This window comes from Haemaphysalis longicornis, unplaced genomic scaffold (genome assembly GCF_048455015.1).
Source record: "Haemaphysalis longicornis isolate Haplotype H1 unplaced genomic scaffold, Haemaphysalis longicornis Haplotype H1 scaffold_10, whole genome shotgun sequence".
Lineage (NCBI taxonomy): Eukaryota > Metazoa > Arthropoda > Arachnida > Ixodida > Ixodidae > Haemaphysalis > Haemaphysalis longicornis.
In genome coordinates, this window is record NW_027526204.1 from 16,048,974 (window position 1) to 16,074,895 (window position 25,922).

Sequence of the window (25,922 nt, forward strand, 5' to 3'; positions counted from 1 at the left end):
GACGAAGATGACGTAGAAACACACCACATACAGGCGCCAAATTCCAACTGTTTATTCATGAAAACCCCGCTTACTTATACGCAGGCCAAAAGTACAGATTCAAGATTACTGCCAGGAGCTAACAACTGCCTACGGCTCACAGATAAAATATTAACAGGATTTGACATGTCGGCACGCAAACGCACTACTGATACGACAGACACAAAAACCATGACGACTAATGCACATTCCAGACTGGGTTATTATAAGCTAACCTTAAAAATAGACAGCTCTTTATCACTAAGTGATAGTGACGGCGTGCTGACGCAGTCATCCCCCGCTTTTCTGATGAAGTAAGCCTCGATGATCTCCCTTTCCGTCTTGTTTCCTGCTTTTTTCAAGAAGGTCGTCTGGTCCAGGAATGACGTGCAACCGCATCGCTTCCAATGATCCACCAAGTGCCATGGTTTTTGTGGTCATAGTCATGGTTTTTGTGTCTGTAGTATCAGTAGTGCGTGTGTGCCGACATGTCAAATCCTGTTAATATTTTATCTGTCAGCCATAGGCAATTGTTAACTCCTGGCAGTAATCTTGAATCTGTACTTTTGGTCTACATATAAGTAAGCGTGGTTTTCATGAATAAACAGTTGAAAGTTGGCGCCTGTATGTGGCGTGTGTTTCTACTTCATCTTGATCTGATTAGTGCCGCTTTTATTTTTTACAATATTTATTTTCTTGCGTTTAAGTTTACATTGGAGTTGTTAGGCATTAGAAATTTCTGTTTTTTGTCGATGCACAGGCTTCTGCAGACACAGTTAGATTATTGAAAAACTGCAACAAGGAATCATCGAACAATACCCATAAAATTATACACCTCCGGACTGTTCAAAAAAAAAAAATTCCCCTGCACCTCCCCGAGGGGGATTGTGAGGATGCAGAAATGCGAACGTCGAACGCAACGTCCTCAGGTACCATGCGAGGAAGGCACCGCACCACCTTCGATACGTCGATGGGCACGTTCACCACCTGTCCCTTGATTCCAAACTGCCCATTGCCTCGAGTCAGCCGCCTGATGCTCATGAAGGGGAGTCGAGGCGCGATGAGCCGCTCTTCGATCGGGTTCAGATCGAGAAGATGCGCCGGCCGAGGAGGATAACGGTAGCCAAAACTCCCGCAGCCCTCATCTTCGCAGCTTTGTCTTCTTCTCCTTCTTCAGCGGTTCCCCTACGGGAAGATGACGATGGTGGTTGAACGCGAAGCTATCTCGTGATGGATTGTTTGGTTGGCCAATCCCTAGGGGCATCATACCACAATCATCATCAGACGCGCTGCGCCGCTCTTCGACAGGGTTCAGATCGGGAAGATGCGCCGGCCGAGGAGGATAACGGTAGCCAAAACTTACGCAGCCCTCCTCTTCGCAGCTTTGTCTTCTTCTCCTTCTTCTTCTTCAGCAGTTCCCCTACGGGAAGATGACGATGGTGGTTGAACGCGAAGCTATCTCGTGATGGATTGTTTGGTTGGCCAATCCCTAGGGGCATCATACCACAATCATCATCAGACGCGCTGCGCACGCCGCCCAAGGGACGCACGACAACCCCCGACTATAATTCATTTCTGCATAAAACACAAAACCACTTCACCTCAGCGGGTATCACGGATAACTATCAGTGGCTTTTAAATACAAAGAAGATGAAGCCACTGCTTATAAGAATTTTAGCAGCAGATTCGACAAAGTCACTGCGAAACAGGCAGCCTGATGTTTGTCTGTCAGGGTGAGGATGTGATTCCTCCAAATGTCATTCCCCTATTAGCCTGATAAGTATGCTAAATTAAGCATTACAATCTGTCATGTATTGTTTCTTGCGACCATTTAAACTGCGTAGCAGTGGACCGCAATTTCTGTTGAGAACTCAATTGACTTCTAGAAAACTGCAGCAAGATCTTGCTGTTTAGAGTTTCTGCTATGCAGAGAACTTGAAACATCTGCTAAGCATTTGTGAAAATTCGCTCCACCAACTGGCTCTGGAAAGTTATCTTGTAATTTTTAATGTGTCCTGGTTCCCTCACATCAGTTTTTGACACCTAAATAACAAGAGCAAGCTGGTGGTAATGTTGCAATTGCGCATTTGAAGAAAACTCAGCTTCGAGGGTTGTGCCCAATTTCAATGTGAACCTAAAATAACATAGTGCCAAAAAAACTTTTCCTTATGACATGTTTACACTCGATTAGCATTTAACTTAGTGTTTGCATGCTAGCACAAAGCAGTGGCATTTTGCATTTTGTACTTAACACATGACACTGACAGTGAAAGTAGTACGACAATGTACAAACGTTGAATCGCAAGGCCAAGGCCAATGCTCCCACAAAAATAGTGGTGTAATGAGAAGGTGATAGACAGAGCAAAAAAATGACCGAAGCAGAAAATGGCGCCTGCTAGACATGCTGCACGGTCACTGACACTAGAGTGAACTAGAACACAGAGTGGTTCAAACGCCTATACTTTCAATACATCAAAAGTGAAGCAAAAAACGGGTAAAATCTGTTAGGGGCGCTATGATCGCAAGACTTCCAAATGTGGCGCAGTGGTAGAATACTCGCTTCACACGCAAAAGGCCGGAGTTCGATTTCCACAAGCACCACGGTGTTATACCTTTCTTTTTTAGTTTTTTTTTTCTTTTATTGTCCACGAAACCTTGGGTAAATACGCTTAAGGGTCACTATAGAGGCCTTTAGTACTTTGTTTCTGCTCGGCACGACATGCAATAGTCATACTTTGACAGTAAAATAAATGTTCATGATTCCTTGGAACAGACAATCACGGGCAAATTTGTAGTTTGTGATTAAAGAAAAGGGAGCACCGCAATTTTCTTAGCACCTAATACGTCGTATACATATTTACGCCTACCTATACACATAGAGTTTCATACAAATATTATTGTATGAAACTCTATGCATATACATGCTTTTGTTCTATGCAACGCCACATTTGCTGAATCTCCACCTCATAAGTGCGTGTTCATGCAGCGAGTTGCTTGTCAGAGCCCGGCAGCCGTTTTCACCAAACGGTAAAAACCGAGGGTAGTTTAGGTGAAGAAACATATATTTGGCGAACTGATGCGCTGCCGATTCATATTTTCGACGATAGGATTACTTGCTTAACGCCAGTTTTTAACATGTATGCGCTCTCTTCAAGCCACGGGGTGCAGTATCATCCATGCGATGGCTCCACGACGCAGAAGTTTATGTAGCAGATGACGCGAGAGTTGTGGGTGGCCACCGCATGACGGCGCCGGCATCGCAAGAATACAGTAATTTTCTCTTCACTCTCGCAGTATTAATGATAAAGTGCAATTATTTATGCACATATTTATTTGCCTGCTTATATTTTTATATAATTTTATAAATATTGATTTGTTTGTTTTTAAAATATCCACGCAGAAGCTCAAGGTGCCACTGACCACCGTGTGGCGTCGAGACGATCGCAAGACTTCAGGGGATTCGCCTTCTGATGCCCTGTTTTTGCTTCATTTCTGGCAGGTCGTTTGAACCACTCTGTGTTCTAGTTCACTACTGACACTACTCGTCAGGTGAGTGAATGAGAGAACACAGGAACAATCAGGGCACAAACCAAAGGACAAACAATGTCTTGGAGGCAGATCATAAACACATGAAGACCGTAGAAGAAAACGTGAAGAACAGAACAAGAATGTATGCAGGGATGCGAGGCAGTCAGCCACTTGGACTTCAGCTGGGTTCAAGCCACCATCTGTCTGACACTCTGCACTGCTGGGTTCTTCTTATGCCAAAATGGACTGTCTCAAGCGCTAAAAATGTGTCAAAAGGGGCTTGTGTTCCTTCAGTGCAATGGTGTTACTACCCTCCATTGGATAAATAGCATGCAATGCTGCCAATGCTGGAGATCGTAAAAGGACAGTTCCTTGACGAGAAAAGATTGATGCAAGGCTGCTCAAAGCCATTATATTGAAAATACGGTCAACTCAATTATTAAAACTTTTACTTCATTGGTGTATCTGAACACGTTATGTAAATTTACTGCTGCGATATTAGATTTTATTCAGCTTGCATTATTTGTTACAGGAGAAACCTGGAGATGGCACTATATGTCCATATGGAGTGCAGAGGCAAGCACACCAAATCTTTAAAGGAGTACTGACGCAAAAATTTCAAACCTGAGGTAACTATGCAAAAGGTTTCTTTGGCAAGTTGAGATATCTCCCAGCAAGTTTCAACAGTAACCGTTCATCATAATATTTTAAATGCATTTTATTCTTTGCACACACAAGAAAGCTCAAACGGAATGCCCTCTTGCAATCGGCATCAGTATGACTCCACCTACTCCTCCCGATCCCAAACTGCCGACGTCAGGCAAGCACACCAAATCTTTAAAAGTGTACTGACAAAAAATTTTAAACCTGAGATAACTATGTAAAAGACTGGCCACGTAAGTTGAGATATTTCCCCGCACGTTTCAACAATAACTGTTCACTACAACATATTTTGAATCCATTTTAATCTTCGTGCACTTGAGAAAGCTCAGAACAGTTACACTTTAGCAATCTTAGCAATCGGCATCGGCCAGACACCATCTACTCCTCCTGACCCCAACCTAGCGACATGAGGCGTGGCCACGTGCTGGCTGCAGTTGGCGTGCGCTGCTTTGGCATGTACAGTGGAACACATATATCGAACTCCAAGGGGATCGTGAAAGAATTCGATATATCGATAATTCGATATATAAAATACGCCTATCCGAAGAATATCTGACAACTCCGCGCATCACAGAGTTTTCTGAAGTCGTGGAAAACGGTAGTTTACCATTTTGACCCGCAAAGCACGGAAAATCCGAACCGCAGCATGATGACCACCGCACTTTATTTATCATTGAAATGTCGTTGAGCTTCGCTTGTTTTTTCTCCTGCGTCGTAAAGTTCGCCAAATTGTCTTCAAGATTACAAACACGCACAAATGAGAAAACCAACGCTGTACACTGTGCCACAACAGAGGCGATTAACGCTGACGTAACCTTGGCTGCAGTAGGCGGTTGGTAACGTTGTCAGGCACTGAGGGCCGTTAACTTCAGTATCCGAACCGAACACCTCCCCCATCTGGAGGCGTGCAACGAAGTCGCTTAGTGCCCGACACGCTCCGGAAAAGCCGGGGCGGGTTGTGCTGCATTCGCCTTTACGTCAACGTTGATGCGTGCATCGCCCTCAAAACTACTGCGAGGAATTCCGAATGCCTTTTATACCAACATCTTTTCAGTAGCCTGCACCCGACGAATTCTCGCCTTAGTTGCTCCGAAATTAATGCCTTGGACAAAACAAACATACAACACCGCATCGGTCCCCCTGCACGAGCCACCAAACAGCTAAATCACAGAAAAAGAGTGCCTCCGGTCAATTTCTTTTGCTCCTTTATGTCCTTTCGCCCCAACCACTATCCGCGTTCTAGCTATCATGGAGCTGCCCGTCGGGCTAGCGTGAAAACAGCTGTTGAAGGCCATCGAAGCGACATAATGCCACCAACGCCGCCTCTGTCTCCTCAAGCCAGGCAGCTCCTGCGATCAGTCAACATTATCATCAACTCCACTCCATCAGAGGAAGCAAACTTTCAGAGACACCTTCGGCGCGGAATTCGATATATCGAATTTGCTCGTGATCAGGAGTTCGATACACGCGCACAACAGCCCTATACTTTTGCATGGGATTTTCAAGGGGATGTTTGCACTGTTCGATATAGACAATAATTCGATATATCCGTGTTCGATATATCCGTGTTCAACTGTATACCACGTTATGGTTTTGGGACTGACATCATGCTACCCGAAACATGATGAGAAGGCGGAGATGTGCGCGAGTTTATGCGCACGTCCAGATAAGCAGTGGTGTGACAAGAATGGTGACGTCACGACTGCCCTCCTGTTATGGCGGCCACCTCAGCGCTCGTTTTTTCGAAACTGAAGCCGACAAAATAAATGAGGCAGTAAATAATCATTTATGCTGTGACCAACCGCCCAAAGTGCCATTCAATGAATAGTGGGCTTGTAGGCACCAATACCAGCGACAAAAACGTAACACGAAAATTTCGCGTCAGTACTCCTTTAAGCCGCCAAAGCTTGGAGTTTTACCACTTTTACCTTTCTCTTAAGACATGTAAACAGCAATGATTTGTCTGTATGCGTATCTTGTTTTCCTTATTATTTTAAAGATCACTTCCAATGATACCCCAAGCTGTTTCTCAAAAGTGGGACTTTCAAGTGTGTTCAATTGCCCGGCACACAGATTGTATACCACTGGGCACTACCTGAAGTAGAGAAAAACAATTCGCGCATTACTTGCCGCAGACAACTTCCATAGCTTCCACTGCATTGCATGATAAGCATGAAACCAAGAATACCAATACAATTGAACCGAAAGGATTGAAACACCGAACTTTTTAAAATTCTCACAGCCTCATCGAGTTCTTAAATATCTCAAATTAAATAGAATACTTGCAGAAACATCATTTTCTAATTTTACCACTTCTAAGAAGGCCAGATTACAATACTGTTCATAACGCATATGGGTTCATCATTACATCCGGTGATGTTCTGCGAGCTACAGATACAGTTTTCATTGCTATTCCTCACAGTCAACCCCCCATTATATGTGCTCCAGAAGATACCGACAAAAATAAACCACAGCTTTTAGCTTGCACTTCCCACACTATATATGTTCTGCAAATAGCCTTGCAAGCAAGACAACCCACCCTGCATTGCCAATGTGTCGGTCGCACGAGCAGGTGTGACGACTGGGTTCTGCCGAAATGTCTGCATCATCTCGTGAAGTTGCGAATCTGTCCAATCCACCCGAATCGCCAACTTGGGTGTAGTTCACTTCCAGAACTGCAAAAGCCAAAGGTATGAGTCACTCAAGGCAATGAGTGTTAACGAAATCCTCCAACAGCCTATATACTGAAATGCACAGCCCAGTTTCATCTGAGTGGGACTTTGTGATGTGCAGGGTGTCTACCAAGTTCACATTTTCAATCAAACATGGTAAAAATGGCACAGTTAGGCAGACCGGACACAAAGAAAGACCGACACAGAACTAGCGCTGCCTTTTCTTCTTTCTTCCTTTGGGTCCTGTCTCTAACTGTGCTGTTTTTAGCATGTTTCATTGCTCCAACCAACTAGTCCGTATTCAAGCACGTGACACATTTTTCAAGTACCCCAAGTTTCCCAGGTTTTCTAAGACTGCTCCTGCTAAAGAACACAAGTTTGCTGCACTTGCTGCAGGATTTGCTACACTATGTCACCAGAAGCTGTTACTCTCTAAAAAGCAAGTTAAAATAAAACAAATGACCTAAGAGATTTGAAATGGTAAGGCATATGTTTATTTCACTTCAAATCAAAACATAAGAAGTTACCAATAAAACATGTTCAAGAAAATTGTCAAAACATTTCAAATTGTGTCAACATTTTCAAATTCATTGCCTGTGCTAAAAAACATCTGCGCCACCGAGAAAACACAGAAAAGGGGGGTGAGGTGGCCATTGAAGCGTTCACCTGCGAGCAGTACAACACACATTCTTTGTATATACTATCATACTTGTGATAAAAGCAACAAAATGGACGCAAGCACTGTCACTCCAGTAACCCGGCGACCAAGTGTCGCTGCTACAGCGTCTAGAGTGATTGGTATTGACCCTATAGGCAGTTTGCAAAGGTAAGGTGGCACCCCGTCGATTGGACCCCTAGTGCTACTTGGCGAATAGCTGCTCAAATGGTGCAGGATTACGTGGGGTCAGTGGCCGGTGCTGCATGTTTGCTGCCTTTTCAAACGCTAGCCATGGAGTAGAATAGCGTGCGGATAGTATCTTAGCAGGTCTTTGGGAACTAAATGAACTCGACAGCTTTTATCGTGCGAAAAATTTAAAGAAAGCAAGACGTCCGTTTGAAGCACAGCTAGATATGATGTCAAGGAAGTGCTGAGTTCGTGCAGGTCGGAAGTGTCAGTGAAGGTATTCCGCAGACTAAAATAAACAAGCCAGTGAAATGTATAAAGCTCAGCGCAAGTTTCTTGGTTTTACAGCATGGACGCATGGAATTAAAGATCCCATAATTGCTTGCAGATCGACAGCAGGAGACAAATTTTTGAGGAGAGCTGCGACTTCCGTTTTGGCGTTGCAGCGAAGTGCAAGCATGGTGCAGCAGCTGCCCTGTACGTACACGAAGGCCAAAGCGACTCGAACATTCTATCCATGAATGTGGAGTATACCGGCACTTTAAAAAATTACCGAAGGCACTGAAACGTTTGTCCCCAAAAAAGAAACAGGTGAGAAACTCAGCAGCTATGTCAGGGGTGAGACAGCTGAATCAGATTTGGGAGCAGTTTTTGGAGCATCGAAATCTCGATTTTAGAGCAGAAGAGCCTTGATTTGGAGCAGAAGAACATTTATTGTCATCTTAGGAGCCTAAAAAAATCAAATTTTCGGCAACTCGAGGGCGGGGGGTGTGCATTTTTCAATCTGTTTTGATTGTCTTTCAATTTTGTTTCTACCAAACTATCACAAAGTAGGAACTGCACTACCTTCTTACAAACCATTTTTAAATTCTTGCACAGATTTACTAAAGGCTCTATGCATGATAGCGTGGAGTGCCGTTGAAAATATCGAATTGAAAAACTAATCAATGGTAAGGCATTTTTATTATCAAGTGAATGCCGAAATTATTATTTTTGTAATCCCAGACTCGGCTTTACACAGAAGTGTAGAGCCACCGCAAAAGTTGCGCAAAGAGCGGTGACAGTCATTGCACCCCACCAGCCCTCCCATTTCAATCCCCAAGATGCACGTTCACTATGGTCGTAATTTAAGTAGCGCGGCTTTGTTTACCCACCTCCCTTTTGGCATTAAATTTCACATCAGATAAAGGAACCATTATTTCTGGCTTTCAATAATAGCACGTAGCTCTATCGGACACGCTTGAACATTGCGGCGATGTAACCAGCGCCGCCACTTCTGCAGTGTCGATCATCACATTCCCGCCACTCGCAAGCTAGCTATCAAAGGCAGCAATAATACCTCAGCGATTTATAACACCGCAATCAGTCCGAAATTTCACTTCAAGCACGCACCACGCCTCACACTCAAGGCAGAAACACGGTGAATTCGTGGGCACCACGTTGTAGTTAATGCACTCCCGTTTTTCGAGTCGTGCAACTTCCCGCAACAGATCAAATGACTAAATGTAAACCCAGCCACCCCCATAACCAAAACCCCGGTAGAACTCGGCGAAGAGCGCTCTGCCTGAACCACGAGCAACCGCTTCGCCCGACGGCCATGTTTTCCAAACTTTACCACACCAAGATGGCAGTGCCCATGTAATATCATTCCGGAGCACATGTTCCGGAGATACGGCGCTCCAAAAACTGCCATTTTTTCATCCACTTCCACAAGCAGTTTGTCGTCTCAGTACACATAAGTATTATTCTACTGGACTTTGCAATGGATTTCTATGGGAAAACTTTAAAAACGCACAGATTATGACATGTGCGACCCGACATTGTGGCTTTCGAAAAAAAACTATCTCTGGGTCAATTTTTTTGTGGGTTTTTTATTGAAAAATTAATTAAACCTTTACAAACGCATCACCTTAGGGGTGCTGAAAAATTATGCCGTCAGTACGTATTTTTACTCACTGAAACTGCCGGGAGCGTTAAAATCCTTGGCTTTCAGACTGTTTTGGACCAGTTTGGCGCAATTTTTGCAATTTTCATGCTTTTGGAGCAGCCTGGCACAGGAAAACAAATTTGTATCAAATCTGCACAATACGCGCAGCTGTCTCAGCCCTGCTATGTGGAGTACGCCAAAAAAAAGATTTTTCCGCCCAATTAAGGGAAGTTTGACTACTTTTATGTTGCAATTTTTCAGAACATGCAAAGGAGGTACCTGTGAACCACGTAGTCAAATACTTCCGTAGTCTCAACTGCCTCCTAGCTGTAATGCTGAATGGGGTGGTCCTTACTAAGCCTGCTGAACTTGCTTCAACCCCTCCTTGTAGCGCGCAGCAAGCTCTTGCGCTCTTGGAGTGGGGGAGTATAGTAGGTATTTCTGGGGCTTTTCCGTGAAGTATTGTAACAAGCTGATTCCGAAACGAGTTGACTTTCTAGAGAGGTTTGTATCCCAGTGTACAGTTCTTCAGTACTGATAATTTTTTTTTCTCTAAGACAACCTAATTTAAAAACATTCAAATTGAAATTGACTGGTGTCTGGCTTGCTTTGTTCCCACAGGTTGTCAGAACCTGAGCTCAATATACGAACGGCACATAGCTGTGCCACCTGATGATGCAGCCAGCCTGTCGGCTATGACAGCACTTGACCGTCATCTTTGGGTTAATTAAAGGTTCCGAAGAGACACCGACAAAGGTATAGATGTTTTTTTTCTCCACCAATTCTCTTGCCTCTAACGGACTGATTGCGATGATACCAATGCTTCGCTCTTCCTATTGTATTCTGCAGGCACACCAGATTCTGACCTGCCATACCAATGCGGCATAAAGGCGAAGCAGGAGTTGTTTGTCTGCACCATATGACTCGTGAGATAGAAATTTGAGAATATCCATTGTTTTTAGGCATTTCTGTTGAGTCGTTTCATGTGAGGGATGAATGATTTTTTCATCAAACACAACACCCACAACCTTGTGTTCCGTTTTTACAGGAATCAATATGTCACCACTGAGGTTTATGTCAGGATCGGGCAGGATGCCGCGCCTCTTTGAGAATACAACACAGGTACTTTTCACAGGATTAAGTTTGAAAGCGTTTTCGTCTGCCCCAAGTTTGTTTACTCCAATCTTGACTTGACGTTCACATATGGACATGTGACACGGTTTAAAAGATATTTGAATGTCATCTACATAAGCTAGGAAAGAAATGGAGGGTGGCAGAGCCTTTTGGAGCAAGTTCACCTTAACAATAAATTGTGCAGCTCAAATACCACATTGAGGTACGCCATTGTCCTGCACATGAACGTTTGATAGTGCTGACCCAACTCTGGCACAAAATGTTCGTGTAGACATGCAACTAGAAAGAGTGTTCAGCATGTTACCTGCAATACCAAAACATTTCAACTCTCTAACAATGCCATAGTACCATGCCATACCATATGCCTTTTCAATATCAAAAAATACCATCATGCAGTATTGCTTATGTATGTATGCATCTTTAATGTAGGCCTCCAAAAAAACTAGTTGATCATTTGTGGATCGCCTCGCCCAGAAGCCTGCCTGGGAGCTCTTGAGAAGACCATTGTGCTCTAGAAAGTACACGAGTCTCCTATTGATCATCTTCTTGAGCAGCTTAAAGAGGCAACTTGTCAGGGCGATGGGACGATAACGTGTCCTGCTTTTTCAGAAGAGCCACTACAATGGCCTCCCTCCAAGACCCTGGAAGGAGCCCCGAAAGCGAAATATTGTTGTAAAGGTGAAAAAGTGTTTCAAGTGTGTGCATGTAGGTGTTGTATCATAGTGTATATAATGTTGTCTGCACCAGGAGCTGAAACCTTGCAAGTACTCAGAGCCAGCTTCAGCTCATGAAGTGAAAAGGGGGAGTTATAAGAGGTGCTTGACTTGTTGCTATCCCCCAAGGAATTCTTTTCACTAGAGGTTTTCTGTTTCATGAAAGTGTTGGTGTAGGGTGCAGAACTGGACACGTGCTGTAAGTGTTGTGCAAGTGTGTCGGACTGAGGAGGAGGAGGAGAAAACTTTGTTCTAGCAAGTGGTCAGAGAAGCATGGTGGCCACCGGCCTAAGGCTGGTGGCGACTCCGGTGGCTCTTTTGACCAGGGCTTCTTGTGTAGCCAGGTCGGAGCTACCCAACGCCTCCCTCCACTGCTCGCTGCTGGTGACTAGAGGGAAGGGGTCTTGGGGGCACTGCCATATGGAATGACTAAGTGAGGCGTGTTCCGACATAGGGGGCATGCTGACGAAGGGAATTCTGTCGGATGGATGTGGTTGAGGCGAGCTCTACTTGGGAAGGTTTCCGTTTGCAAGAGCTGCCAAATATGTGCCTGGCTTATCGTAAGGGATGGTTGAGGCGGGGGATATTGTCGACGGGAGAGGCGGTAGTGCTCTGTTATGTCATTAAATGTGATCAGTCGGTCCCTGGTGGAGCGCGCCCCGACGTGAGAAACGATACTCACGCCGGCTCGGTGTGCGAGATAGCGAGCCATAGCGTGTGCGGTTTCATTCCCCTCCATGCCAGTGTGCGCTGGGGTCCATATGAGCTCCTCTGAGTCCTCTGGTGGATTTTGCTTGAGAATTTTGAGGGCCGTGGGAGAGATATGTCCCCGGGCAAAATTTTGAACGGCCGTTTTCGAATCTGTGATTATAATTACCAGATGTGGCCTATGTGTGAGGGCTAAGGCAACTGCCGCCTCTTCCGCCACAGTAGGGGAGGTGGTTACGACTGCGAGGGTGTTGAGTGGAGCAGTGCTGATCACTATTCGCCCCGAGCGCGAACACAGTCAACCCCTGGCGGCGGCGGGACGAACCGCTCCTAGTGTGGATGGCGCACTCGCGTCGTCTGCTTTTTCACGTTGCGTGCGGCGCAAGACGCGTGCTGCACACGACAAAAAAACCAATATGTGTGCTCGTTTGGCAGTAAGCAATGACATAGTTACCTCTGCTTACGCATTTCCTCTAGAAACGCAATAATCAGCGGCCGTTGCGGGTAAATGCGGCGGTTTAATTCCACGAAACATCTTCGCCGTGGTCACCGCTTGAGTGTGAAACGTGTTATAAACATTGCTTCCACACATGGCACTTTTCGTATTGTTGGGTGCAGTCGTCTGCCGTTTCGGGCACGTCGAAGGGTGCTTTTTGAAGGTGGCGTGGTGATTATGTAAAGGATAAAAGTTTAGTACGCGAAACGGGTAAGAAGCGACAAGACCTGTGCATACGCGTGCAAATTCCACACCCTTGTAAAATTGCGCTGTGTCCTCATTGAAAGAAGAAACGAACAAAAACATTTACACTGCAAACGACCCATGCGCTATCGCCCATACATTACCGGACACGTATTTTACAACCGCAAGCGCCTGTGTGATCGTGTCCTTCCCATACCTTTTCTAAAATAAATACCATTTTTGGACAGTCGTTGGTTATACTCAGGAGGCGGAATAAACATTTATTCAACTGTATCGAGTCGCTAATTTTACGTATTATTTAAAATATGTTTCTATGGATGCGCAAGAGTATTTAGGGGAGATGTTTCGGTAAAATTAAGCAGTTGTGAGTTTGCATCTATCATGTGGCATTTCGTGTGTCATTTTCATATATATCATTTTCAAATCCGACATGAATCACCTTGTCCAGAAACGTGTCTCACTCAGCATAACCAAATGCATAAAATGGTCACGTCTTGACCTCTTAAGGTGAACCTAAGTTTAAAGAAAAGGGAGAAAACGCGCAATATAATGCACGTTGTTGCCCACATGTGTGAGGGGTGTGTGCCATGACTCGCTGGTTTTTTTTTAGTTTTTTCCCACAATGCTTGCTTCCATACAATTTTGAAAAAGGCGAGCCACAATTCCTGGACAATCTCGGACCAAAAAGGGGTTAATTAGTTTTGAAAATACGCGTTAAAGTACTGCTTTTCCACCGCTACAGAACACGACGCCTAGTGTAGTTTCGATTGCGAGTAATACTGATAACAATAGTTTGGCTTTTCACGTTACATGCGTTCTCTTCTCGCTGCTCTTACAACGCTGGCAGGACCCCCTTTCCCGAAAAAAAAAAAAAAAACGAAATGCACAGAATTTCATTTTTTTAACCAATCCTCAAGAATTAAATGCCAAGACAACGGCGATATTGAGTTTACAAAACAAAGTAGTTACCGGGAACCCGTGGTGCTGATTCGCAACGAGAAATAAAAAGAAAATGTTTTACTACATCTGCAACAGCGCAACTTCATTTATTGCCACCTTTAGGGTTCGTAAGCGACCTTATACGCAAAAATTCAAACACATCTCGCTGTTGCAGGCACCTGTTAGATTTTAAAAGGAACGCAAATGGTCAACAAAGCAGCCGTAACAGAAAATTTGTGCTCACTATGAGGCCCCAGAAGCTTGGTTTGCACACTGTAAACCTGCTTGTCATTTTGCGAAAACCTAGCTAAACATGAGATGTTGATCGTACTGCGTGCGTTGACAATTCAATTTGCAAGTTCACTTGCGACGAAAGCCGTAAATAAGTGATCCGAAACCGTTATTCATCAAACCTTCCTTCAGAGGCGCTAAAATTTCATTTAAAAGACCCGTTAGAGCGGTTACATTTATATCTCTGCGCTGATCAAAATTCACTAATTTTATGTTGCCTTTTGAACACACAAAAAATATCGTAAGCTCTCAGAAAGAATTTCGGGGCAGTTAAGTAGTGTTACCACTTCAGGGCATCCCACAAATGCAAGAATGCGTCATGCTACCAGTGAAAGCGATTGAGATTGCCGTTGTAAACTGATTTTCAGAGATCGAGCCTTCCTGATTTGTTTCTATTTATGCGTTTATTGAAGGCTCAAAGCCATAATCTGGAAAGATCGAGCTTGCTACGAGCCACAGCGTACAAGTTCATTGTCACAATTACGGCCATTCTGAGATTCCCGATGAGTCGTCGCTTTTTTTGGCGTAGTAATGAAAACTTACTGCCGCTTCCATGCTATACATTGAACGTTGAGGACCCGAACTACAGCATACCACTCTTGTTTGCACCTTTCGTGCGCACATACGGCGAGAAAAAGGCACGAAGCGCGCCCACAGTGTGCATTCTTACGGGCCGCTCAGGGGAGCATCCACACTAGCAGCGCGATGCTGTCGCCACCTACATGTCGAGCTCGCGGCGAATAGCGTATGCCCCGTGATGCCTGTACTTCCCTGCGTCAGACTATACTGCTTCCGAAATATTTCTGAGCTGCCTGGCGAGAGACCGAGCTCTTGTTTAGCATCGTGCATACAGGGCTGCCCTTCAACTTCCCCCCAACGCGTCCACCGACAAGCTTAACAAACTCAGTGTATAACACTGCTGAGGAACTCACTGAAGCTCACCTGTGCTCTCAGAGAACACGCTTAGAACTCACTCGAGCAGGACAGTAGATTCTCTCGCGGCAAAACATTGCGGTCTCGCAGCAGACTCAGGTGTGTTGGCCTGATCCTTGCGCATGACCTGTTGCGCTGACCAGGGGCAGGCTGTGCCTGTTGTCCCTTAGGTTTACGTATATGTGCCCACACTTTATGCGTGTCTGTGTATGAGTTCATGGATGTGAGAAAGGCATGCCGACTCTCCAGTTTTGCCTCTCAGCCCACGCGCTTCCTAAGTGCCTTTGCCCGTTTGAAAGTCACAAGGTTATCAGACGTGGGGTACTGGCAAAGGACACCCTACGCCTTGTTCTGGGCCTCTCACGCTCGCCTGCAGTCCTTGTTCCCCCACAGCCTCCTTGGGTTGTGCAGAGCACCGAAAGCCTGCAGAATCGACTTTTGGGCATCAAGGATGTGCGCCATGAGGAGTTGGGTTGCCTCCTCTACATGTAGGAGTGTTATAGATGTGTGGTGTAGTTCGAGATGTTTCTGTGAATATACTCCCATTCGCTCTTGCTTCACTGAGCCTTTTATCGTAAGGGGAAGGGTATGCGTTTGCTTATGTATGTCACTTTAGTGGGCAAGTGGTCACTATCTATGGGTTTGTGTCCGCGTCCCACTCAAGAGATGGGCAAGAAACTGCTCAGCCAGGTCAAGATTGAATGGCTGTGTTGTCCTATGCTATATGTAGCTTGTTTTTTGTTAAAAAGGCATGCTCCCGATGATTAAAAGTTTACAACCAGGCAACCTCGGGCATTTGTTCGGGAGGAGCCCCAGAGTGAATTATGTGCATTGAGTTCGCCCAAGACTATGTACGGTTAAGGTAGTGATCATGATCTATCAGAGCTTCAAATTCAGTGCTTGACAGTTGGTAATCAGGAGGGATGTGGAGCATACCGTTATTAACCCATTAAAAATTGTTCGATTTGTGATGGCTTTCAGGTGTGACAAGCTAAGGATTTTTCGGCCACTATGGTCACACCACATGAAGAATAAGTGCAATTGTGCCTGTATTTTCCAAATACCATGTAGCTATTAAGAAGTTAGTATGTTTACTATTTAGGTGTGCTTCCTGAAGACACAAGACTTGGCTGATGTGAATGCAGTACGTCATACACATCAACTGGATTGTTAATAAGGCCTCTACAATTCAATTTAATGATGTTTTCTGTTCCCATTATTCACATTAAAATTACTGGAGTGTGTGCATTTGTGTTCTCATTTGGGGCTGTTATAATAAGAGGGGGCTTTTTGGGCTTCTCTGATGGTTTCGATGCCGGAGCTCGTTCCTTGCGTTGTGATGCAGGCAGGTCTGGTCAGCGTCCATCTCCTCGACAGATGCCCAGGGGGTGTCCAACGGACCGGGCCCCCTGGACTTGGCACGCCTTTGGGTGCCCTTCATTTGAGCCGCCTACGCCGAGGGTGCCAGGAGCGCCACGGGCGGTGCGGCAGGGGCGGGACCCACTGCCTGCCCCTCCACGGGCATCTCCTCCACACCCTCAGGTGCACTAGGGGCTGGGGAAGGAGAGACTGAGGGAGCAGCAGCACTCCTCACAGTGTGCGTGGCCACAACCGCAGAAGGCTGGCACTACGGTGTGGTGGTGGGTTGGGCTGCCTAACGCAACCCGGGAGGGCGGGGGGGACCAAGTTCGACTCATGGTACTGGGTCCCAGCCGAAGCCAGATGCCGCTCCACTCTCCAGTGAGCTGCGTTGGTGTACGTTCGCAGGGGGAAAGAGGCGAAGCTCTTTCACGCCTCTGGGAAGCTGATGTTTTCTTGACCTTGATGTCGATAATTTTCTTTTAAAGTTTGAACCTCTCGCAGGTTCGCGAATATGCAGCATGAGGGGTAGCATTTCGGCTGGCGTACCCGCAAATTTTCCCGCCATTTTTTTGCGGGGCTACCATGGTTGCCAGACCAAGACTGCCCTTTGTTGATTAGCTCGCATCATCCATAAAGGCCGCGGATCTGTCAACCCGCTCTGGTTACAAACCCATGCGTGCTCGCGCCGTGGGCTCCAACCTGTTTTTTTTTCCGCTTCGTCCCCACGGGATGTACTACAAACGTATGGGGCCCGTAAAGGCCGCGGATCTGTCAGCCCGCTCTGGTTACAAACCCCTGCTCGTTTGCGCCGTGGGCTCGGGCTCGAACCGTTTTTTTTTTTCGCTTCGTCCCCACGGGAGGTACTACAAACGTATGGCGCCCGTAAAGGCAGTCCGTAAAGGGGAGGGCAGTCCTAGTCTGGCAACCATTGGGACGAAGCGAAAAAAAATCCGGGCTCGAGCCCTAACCCGCGGCGCGAGCGCGCAGGGGTTTGTATACCCAGAGCGGGCTGATAGATCCGCGGCCTTTACGGATGATGCGAGCTAATCAACAGAGGGCAGTCCTGGTCTGGCAACCATGGTAGCCCCGCGAAAAAATGGCGGGAAAATTTGCGGGTACGCCAGCCGAAATGCTACCGCATGAGGCCCTCGGCAACTGGCACCGATGAATTGTTCCAAGGTGCAGTCATCAGTGAGATGGTGTTGGGCGCACTTGGCGCAGGTTGGTTGGCCCCGACACGAGTTAGTACCATGCCCGAACCGCTGGCACTTGCACCAGTGATGCCGATTCTGGAGGTACGCTCGGACGGAGCACAGGATGAAGCCTGCTTAATAGATTCTTGAGGTGCGGAGCGGTTGAAGGTCAAGATTATTTGCTTTGCGAGGATTTCCTGATTATCCAGCCTGATGGTGATACACCTCACTGCCCTCGTGCCCTGATCTGTCAGGCCTTCCAGCAAATCGGCTTCAGCCTCATTCATCAGATCTGGCTCAGAAATCACACCCTGAGAGCTGTTGAGGCTACAGGGGTGTGACTGATGTCCAGATCTGCCATGCAGGTCTGGGTCAGAAGGCTAGTGGCTCGTTGCCGAGTGCTGACATTGACTAGTACTTCACCGGTTCAGAGTTTTTTGCATCAAACGAGTTTACAAGGATGCCTTCAAGGAAATTAGCCATCAGGAATACAGACTGAGGAGAAACGGGGTGTTTTGTCAGTTGATTGGATGACCAAAAAACACGGATAGTTGCCAGGTTTTGGAACGTTCGTGGTTGGAAGAGATCGAACTGTAACATCAGTGTGGCCCCTTTTCAGGAACCGATCATGTTTAGGGGAGGGACGGGGAGTTGAAAATACCATACAGCATAGTATAAAAGCAGGGGACTGGGGTACCTTCTTCTGCAGTCTTATCCTGATAGCTGAGGAGGCCGCAGAGCTCCCTGCCTGGTAGACAGAGAGCCCAACAGCTGGAGCTTGACCACGCCTCCGACTTTCATTTGTAGTTTCTTACAATCAAACTATAAACACATCGTCATGGTAGGCTACAACTGAATCGACCAGATTTAGGGGAAATCCCCAAGGTAGAGTAAGTTTCTGTGAAGGAAAAAAAGGTTAAAACTTCTGTTTTTTGGGCTCAAGGTCTGCGGTGTCACCAATACCGTCGCCAAGATTACTCAAGGTGCCCCGTGCGAGGCCCAGCAACCTGTGCCAAACCCTTGCCAATCAAGGTTAATCTATTTGTCAATGATATTAGGCATTCTACCATGCACTAGAACCTACACTGAAACAGGAATGAGTTCTTGTACTATATCTAGAAATTTACAATATGCGGAGTTAATCCACCTTCGCCGCATGAGTGTGCCATGTAATCACTGTTCAAAGGCTAAATCTCACGTGCACAATCAAAGAGGATCCCATAACAGGCCTTGCTTTGTGTCTGGTAGAAGGCAGTGTCTGGTAGAGAGCAGTCTGGTAGACGGCAATCTAGCAGCCCTGGTTAAGCGAACTGACGGCGGCACTCAATAAAAGAAGGCGTTTCCTTGCATTTTTTCCTATCAACTAGTGTTTTCTGTGCATGCGAAGCAGAACACAGCTTTGTGTTTGCCTCTCACAAAAGTCCTCAAAAGTATACCCCACAGACTATGTAATGAAGGCGCGTCAGAAGACACTTAATGCTGAACCATCCTCCACATAAGCAAAGCTAACCACAAAGTGCACAGGCGAAAATGAGTAATTACCTCACGAAACAGGCGAACCGAATTAACAAGCAAGGGCAAAGCCTCCAGGCGAACCGAATTAACAAGCAAGGGCAAAGCCTCCAAGACCCTGTTTGTCGGGCAGCTACGCTCGTCAAAAAGGGTCGACTACATTGAAGTTCACCTCCAATCAACTACAACCTTTCACGTGAATACTATCCTGTTTTCTATCTCTTTGCGATGTGACAGAAAAACATTTAATTCACTTTGGGTCATTGTAAATTGATTGTGGCACAGCGGCCTGCACCAGCAAAAAATAAACGTGCAAATGCGACACAAATAAATCCAAAATGAAGGCGAGAAGGCACATAGTGCCTGCTGGCTTTACCGCTAAACAAACGCCACCTTCCATAGCCACTCATATAGCCTTGATGTAACCGAACCCATAACTGCATGGAAACCGAAAACAATGTTAGTCAAATTTTCAGGCACGGGCACTGTGGCAGTCGTAACTGGCGGCTCAATTCAGGCGCTCAAGTGGCCACGGCAGCCGCTTTTCCGATGGAGGCGAAAAGTGAAAACACCTGTGTTCGGTATTTCAGCATGCATTAAAGATCCCCATGTTCTAAGAATTAATGCGGAGCACTTTACTACAGTGCGCCTTACCGCCTGTGTAGCATTGGCGCGTTAAACCTCATAATAAATCAATCAATTATTCAATCAAATCGATTCAGGCTCTGCGGCACTAATAAACTATTTTCACGGCCAACAATTATGAACTACATGAGGCCAAAGTCCGCCAGGCAGCACCCAGGGCGCAGTGCATTCTCTGGCGTCACTGTCTGTGGGGCTGAAACCGGTATGTCATGGTGCGGGACATGTGGAAGCTGGTACACGTCCCTGGCCTGACCTTCGCCAATGCGGTGATCTGCCTGTCGGCACGAACCCGCGAGGGGTTGGAAAGGCGTCAGCGAGAGGTTAATCGCACCGCAGTGGCAAACGAGGCCATACAGGGAGACCTTGGATGGTGCAGCTTTGAGGCCCGGGAGACCACGAGCAAGCTAAGCTTCCGTGGGTGTTGGCTGTTCATGGCCCGTGAGCGGTCGCAACGGCGCGCCTTCGAGTACCTGTCTGCTACATGCGTCCACACAAAATGGGTGCAGCGGGTATATCGTATCGAGGCTAAATGCAACATCTTTAGCCGGCCCATCGATGCGGGTACAGCAGCAGCGTACACCAGGAAAGTGCGTTCCTGAGTCCACGATGCAGAGGAGGCAGTCTGGCGTGCAAGAATGAAGGGCAAGGATACACTCGGCACCTACTGGCAACACAAGGCAGCGATCGGTACCGAGCAGCTCTATAACAGCGGCATTTGAAGCAAACTGCTGTTTGAGGCACGGGCGGGGGCGCTATGAACGCAGGTGTACCACCGGTGGTATGACTCGGCCCCTGAAGTACAGACTGCGCTATGCCGTATGTGCGGAGCCCAAGAGGAAACAATCGAACACATTGTACTCCAGTGCCCGCAACTCCCGCCGCACCCCAGAAGGGGCGCCACCCTGCCTGTGACACTCGGGTTTGTCCACCTGAGCGACGATAGCGAAGAGGCCAGCGACGACCCCGCAGAAAGAAAGTCGAGTGTCCGGGTGACAAAGCAGCGCCTAACATGATGATGGGCTCTCGCGCACAATCGCGTCAAGGTGTTAGACTAACCGTGCGCTCGAGCGCTCGACTACGGTGTGCGTGGTCTGCAGTCATTGCGCAGTGGCATCGTCTGGTGTGACACTCGTGCAGGAGTGCTCAACCGCGACATGCAATAACTGTGAAGAACACTGAAATGTACTCTCGTGTGTTTGTCTTTCCCTGTTTTTTTTGTTTGTTTTAGTTGGCCAGAGCACTTATAGTGCCGACCTATGACCAGTAAATCATCATCACGCAACAGGGGCGGTTTGGCATAAGATGGCGCAGGTAAACAAGTTTGGCGCTCAAGGGTGCAACTGTTCCACCCGACTTTTCTAAGAGCTTTTCTCTGATGGTGACACTGGCGCATCACAATGACGCACGCAGCCCCAAGTCTTCCACGTGGTTTATCTCAAGCCTTGCTATGCCACATGACAACCTTTTTATTGTTAGCACCACCATTTTATTTTAACATTGGGTCAGTGCACTCTTAGCAGGGGGTTAATCCGCAAACCTTGCCTTGTGTTTTGTTTACGTGTTTTGTTGCGGCCATCTGGCTTCACGCAACTGTCTTATCTGTGTGCAAGGTGAAGCGCGTTTCAATTTTTTTTCTATTGTTAGTGCACAAGCAGTGCAACAACCTGATTCGATAGAGAAGTTGCGTTTTATAAGGAAGAGTGAAGTACTTAAGACTGTTTTAAAATGCTCTCGATCTAAGTCGATGCTATCCGGAATGATAGAACTCCGGATAACGCTTGCCGCACCATTTGATTCGGTGATACTTGCCACTTCAAGTCACTCCGTTGACTCAATCTGCATCACTTGTGTTCTCTTCAAGTTATTCCACCACACAAGTTCACTCCAATTACAGGAACCTCATTTTCTTCTTTGCTGTGTGCCAGTATGTTCAATTGTCTTAGACTAGACAAAATAAAAACCCCATCAATTCACTCTCTGTAAGTGCACATGCTGTTGGATACACATTTTTTGCTCTTGTTTCAATGAAAATTGTGCTCCCCACGTATAGCTGGTCTATTTCTTGCCACGCACTAAGAACTGTTGCAATTACCACTGTGCTCACAAACTGTATCTTGTGCATCCTTGCAACGATGTAGTTTACAAAGAGCAATGAAAGTAAATGGCTTTCACGTGTGAACATTTGAATCTGCCCAAGTGCCCCCCCCCCAAAAAAGTGATTGGCTGCCCTAAGCTTTGCACCACACTACAATGCAGCAATAAATGGCAATACTCAGCAGGTCTGCAAAAAAAACTTAGCTGCACACAACTGGAAGCCTTTCTTATCTTTGCTGACAAATGGCAAAAAGGCGTCTTAACACAACAAAGGTACCTCTGTGCTATGTGACCGTGATGTAGGGGTCGACACACCAATTTAAAAACACCAATCTATTAGTGTTAGCTACAGTAATATGCATGGTAATTGTTGGACGTCAGTTATTTAAAATGCAGCTTTACAGCTTCATTGAATCAGAGACGTCAGGCAGCGACCAGCTCATCTGCTATGCCAGAGACGAGCTTACTAGCGATTCTTCTTTGCCAATCCCACATGCAAGAAGTGGCAAACTTGGTGTAATTTAACCTCACCCACAAAATACAAAGTGCAAACAGATTATTTCCAACCCATATGACTGTGACTGCTACAAAAACAGATGCTCATACGGGCAAAAATGCTCAATTCTAACCTGACAATTCCTGTTCAGTTTGCGAGCTTCCGTTGATGAGGAGTGTTAGGGCACACTGTGTACCTGCAAAAAAAATTGATCATAGTGCACAGAAGTTGACAGCTAAAGGTAACAGGAAAGGTACAGTTCTTGTCGAAATTTTATGGGCCATGACGACCATGGCCAGAGGCGTGCGGCCAAGCAGGGGCACTGTGATTGCCGCAGTTGGGTGGTTGCGTGGCTAATAAGAGCGAGAAGACTTTCACTCTCACTTTCGTAGTGCGGCTGGCATGATAAGTGCAGTGTGCAGCTGGTTTCTCGGTGCAGGCACTTCTCGCATGTGCTTCGAGCAGCTTGTCGCGCCAGCCCAAACACGAAGCAAGGGCAAAAGTTCTCCTCACTCCCTTTAGCTTCCTAACAAGCCGATAGCGGCAGGTTGACCAGTGGCATGTTATGCAGGGGCGCTGCGGTTAACCAATTGCAGCGCCCCTGCTTGGCCGCACATTTGCTCCGCCCACGGTCGCAGTGGGCTAAAAATTTTTTAGACTGTACCCATGGCACTGGTGGCAATGGCCGCCTGGGTCTGTTGGCTGCAGGACACATCCTGGCTGCAGGCTTCATCAGTAGACTTTGCAGGAACACAGCTGCTAAGCATCGAAGATGTCACAGCATGTGGGACACTAGCTCTCAGCATCGTACAGCACTTTCTGGAAGCAAAAAAACCAGCAGAAAAAATTCTTACACAATGCTAAGAGTACTAAGAATGAATTCGCTCACAAGCATGCAGTTTGCCTACCAGAAATACCTTGCTGTAATGCAAAACTCTTGGCCCATGCATGCATTTTTCAGTTCGTTTTGTGCTAGACGAGGTTGGAAGAGCTGTCACGCAGCATCGTTGTGTCCCATAAATTTTTGTTGTGTCAAGACTTTTCTATGCCCGCCATAAAACTCTGATAATCCAAGGTAAGTTATGCAAGCCTTGCTTGATCGCAGACCGAAGTTCAACATTTAAGCTGTACAGGGATGCAAAGAGAAATCAGGCATCCCTCTATCTAATGATGACCATTGTTGAACGCGAAGCTTAAGCTTTGTTAAGAGGGATTCCTCGGTGGTCGTCCGAGTTGGGACGTTGACATGATGAGGTTTGACACTGACTCGCATACAGTTTGGACTTCTCCCTGCAGCGGCTTTGACGCTGACCCTTCGCCATTTGATGACGCATGAACCCAGCTTCGCAGCCCATCATCTTCCTCGTGAGACAGAAGTGCATGATTGTTCTAATTTCGCCTTTCCATGCACCGTACCATGGACGTGTGGTGGCGCAATCGCACAGACGCCGGCTTCATAACGTGAGGAACCCGAGCTTGATTGCCACCATGGGAAGCATTTTGTCTTTCACTTCACCGACGATTATTATCATCATCAGAGAAATTTTGCTTTCCTGCAGTGTCTTTTTGCCGCTACATACGCCATCAGTCACAAATACAAAAGTTTGCCAAAATGCAAGCACAAAAGCATAGTTACAATTTCTGCTTCTGCTGATTAGGGTTGCCACTTTTCCCCGCAGAAAAAATGAAAAAACTGGTCCTCTGGGGGAGGGGGGGGGGGGGCGTGCTATATAGAAGGTTGAACTTGTGTTTAAAAAACAGACGTCACGTTTTTTTTCATACAATGTCATATATTGTAGCGTTTTCCTACAGAGAAATCCACATAACGTTAGTACTCAATGTGATCGAAATTTTGGTTATTGCTCTGAATGCGCTGCAGTCAAAAGTAACCGCCTTTGCTGACTGCGCAAGCGGCATTTCATGGTGTAATTCCTGTCTTTGGTCCCCCACCTGAGGAATTGCGCTCGGCCACATAAGTTCTCGGCTCACGTGTCGACATTTATTTATTGTGGTGGTGGCCGTATTGACGCTACAAAAGGCAAAAAAAAAAAGAAATAGCAGCTGCACAAAGGCCAAAAAACTGGCAAATGTCGGCCGGTTTTAGGTACAGCCCGGCGACTGGCCCGCGGTCTAAAAAACCGGTCTGGTCGGTCCAAAACCGGCCAGGTGGCAACCCTACTGTTGATTTGCTTTTGAACTTGCTGCTGAACTCTCCGGGCATGCCGTCACCGCTGGACAGCCCCCTCCACAGCTCATTCTGCTCACTTACCATCACCAAAAGCCACCACCAAAAGCAAAAACGCCCGTGTATACGAATTTCGGCGCACGTTAAAGATCCCCAGGCGGTCAAAATTAATCCGGAGCCTTCCAGTACGGCGCGCCTCATCGCCTGCGTTGCGTCGGCTTGTTAACCCCTACAATCAATCAATTATTTCATTCCAGCGCAGCTTTTGCGGTGCTGTCTGCAGACACATCCACGAGCGGCGAATGACGTCATAGCTTCGAATGCCTGCAGGAGGTTAAATGACGCTGAACTGCGTAAAACAACCCGACATGTGAAGTCTGCGACAGAGGGCTCGAGCGCAACCGGTGTCGTTGCCTCTGAAAAGCGGCCGAGAACAGCGCCTACGCCCGGGGTATGCCACTCCGACTGCAGAAACAACTCCGGCCGAACAAGGGTGGCCCCCGAGGGGTCGAGACAGGAGCGAAGGCAGACGCACCTTTTCAGAAGCAGCCGCAGCAGCAGCACGAGATCCCAGGGCGTCGCGGCAGGCACGCTCAATGCTTTGTCCGCGCGCGGCGAGGCACCAGCAAGGGGCGCTTCACTCAAATGCGCCTTCTCGCGCAGACGACACGTATGCGCACTTGAGCACCAGCATCAAATTACTGCACACAACAACGCGATGCACAGTACAGCGACGACACGCGGCTTGGAAAACGAGCGGTTCCATCCTCTACTGGCGAAACAATCTTCCAAGAATTCAAACCGGCTGCCATTGACGATTTTACTGGATAGTTGTGGATTAGGTAATGGTTAAAACAAAACTAAAAAATTATTGCTCTTAAACAAAATATATTACAATTGGCACTTCACAACGTCATAAATGTATAAAGATATTGCATGAGTGTAATTTCAGGTAGCCTTGCTTTCAAAATTATGGTCAAAGAACGACAACGCTTTTTGTCGTCTGCTGAGATCAATTCAGCGGCAGAGTTATTCAGCGGCATTTACAGCTGACATAGGTAACTCTGGTGTGGTGAGAAATATTTACTTCATAAGTATACTTAGTTGTTTAAAAATGTTGATTATTATGTTTTTCAAACAAGTTCTTAGCTTTAGGACGTTTTTTTTTTTCCTAAAGGAAATGCCCTCCAACAGATGTGCTGCTCCTTGCGGTAGCTCTTACAACCCCAATCCGTTGTTATCCACCAACAGCTCCAGGCACGAAGAGTTAATATACTGACTTCCCAACGCTTTTGATATTTTTCCTCACAGCGCCACAATAGAAGTTTTGTGTCCCTTGAGTATTTGCTGGTGCTGTGCGCTGGC

At 46.7% G+C, this 25,922-nt stretch overlaps 2 protein-coding genes across 7 annotated transcripts in view; both read right to left on the minus strand.

Moving 5' to 3' along the window:
- The window catches only part of LOC144158240 (uncharacterized), a 185,152-nt gene extending 159,795 nt beyond the window's left edge, over positions 1-25,357 (minus strand). For 3 of the 6 annotated variants that reach the window (XM_077688974.1, XM_077688973.1, XM_077688971.1), the window contains exons 1-4: positions 25,093-25,357; positions 23,037-23,191; positions 22,506-22,568; positions 6,749-6,884 (exon numbers count right to left, since the gene is read on the minus strand). In XM_077688974.1, coding sequence (XP_077545100.1) covers positions 6,749-6,884; positions 22,506-22,568; positions 23,037-23,178 — 341 coding nt within the window. In that variant the 5' untranslated portion in view covers positions 23,179-23,191; positions 25,093-25,357. Of the gene's footprint in view, positions 1-1,381; positions 1,508-6,748; positions 6,886-22,505; positions 22,569-23,036; positions 23,192-25,092 lie in introns of those variants that run through there. The other 3 variants (XM_077688970.1, XM_077688975.1, XM_077688972.1) reach the window with 3 other exon arrangements.
- LOC144158244 (uncharacterized) overlaps positions 1-25,922 on the minus strand; it is a gene marked incomplete in the record, with an annotated part of 583,448 nt that overhangs the window by 235,353 nt on the left and 322,173 nt on the right.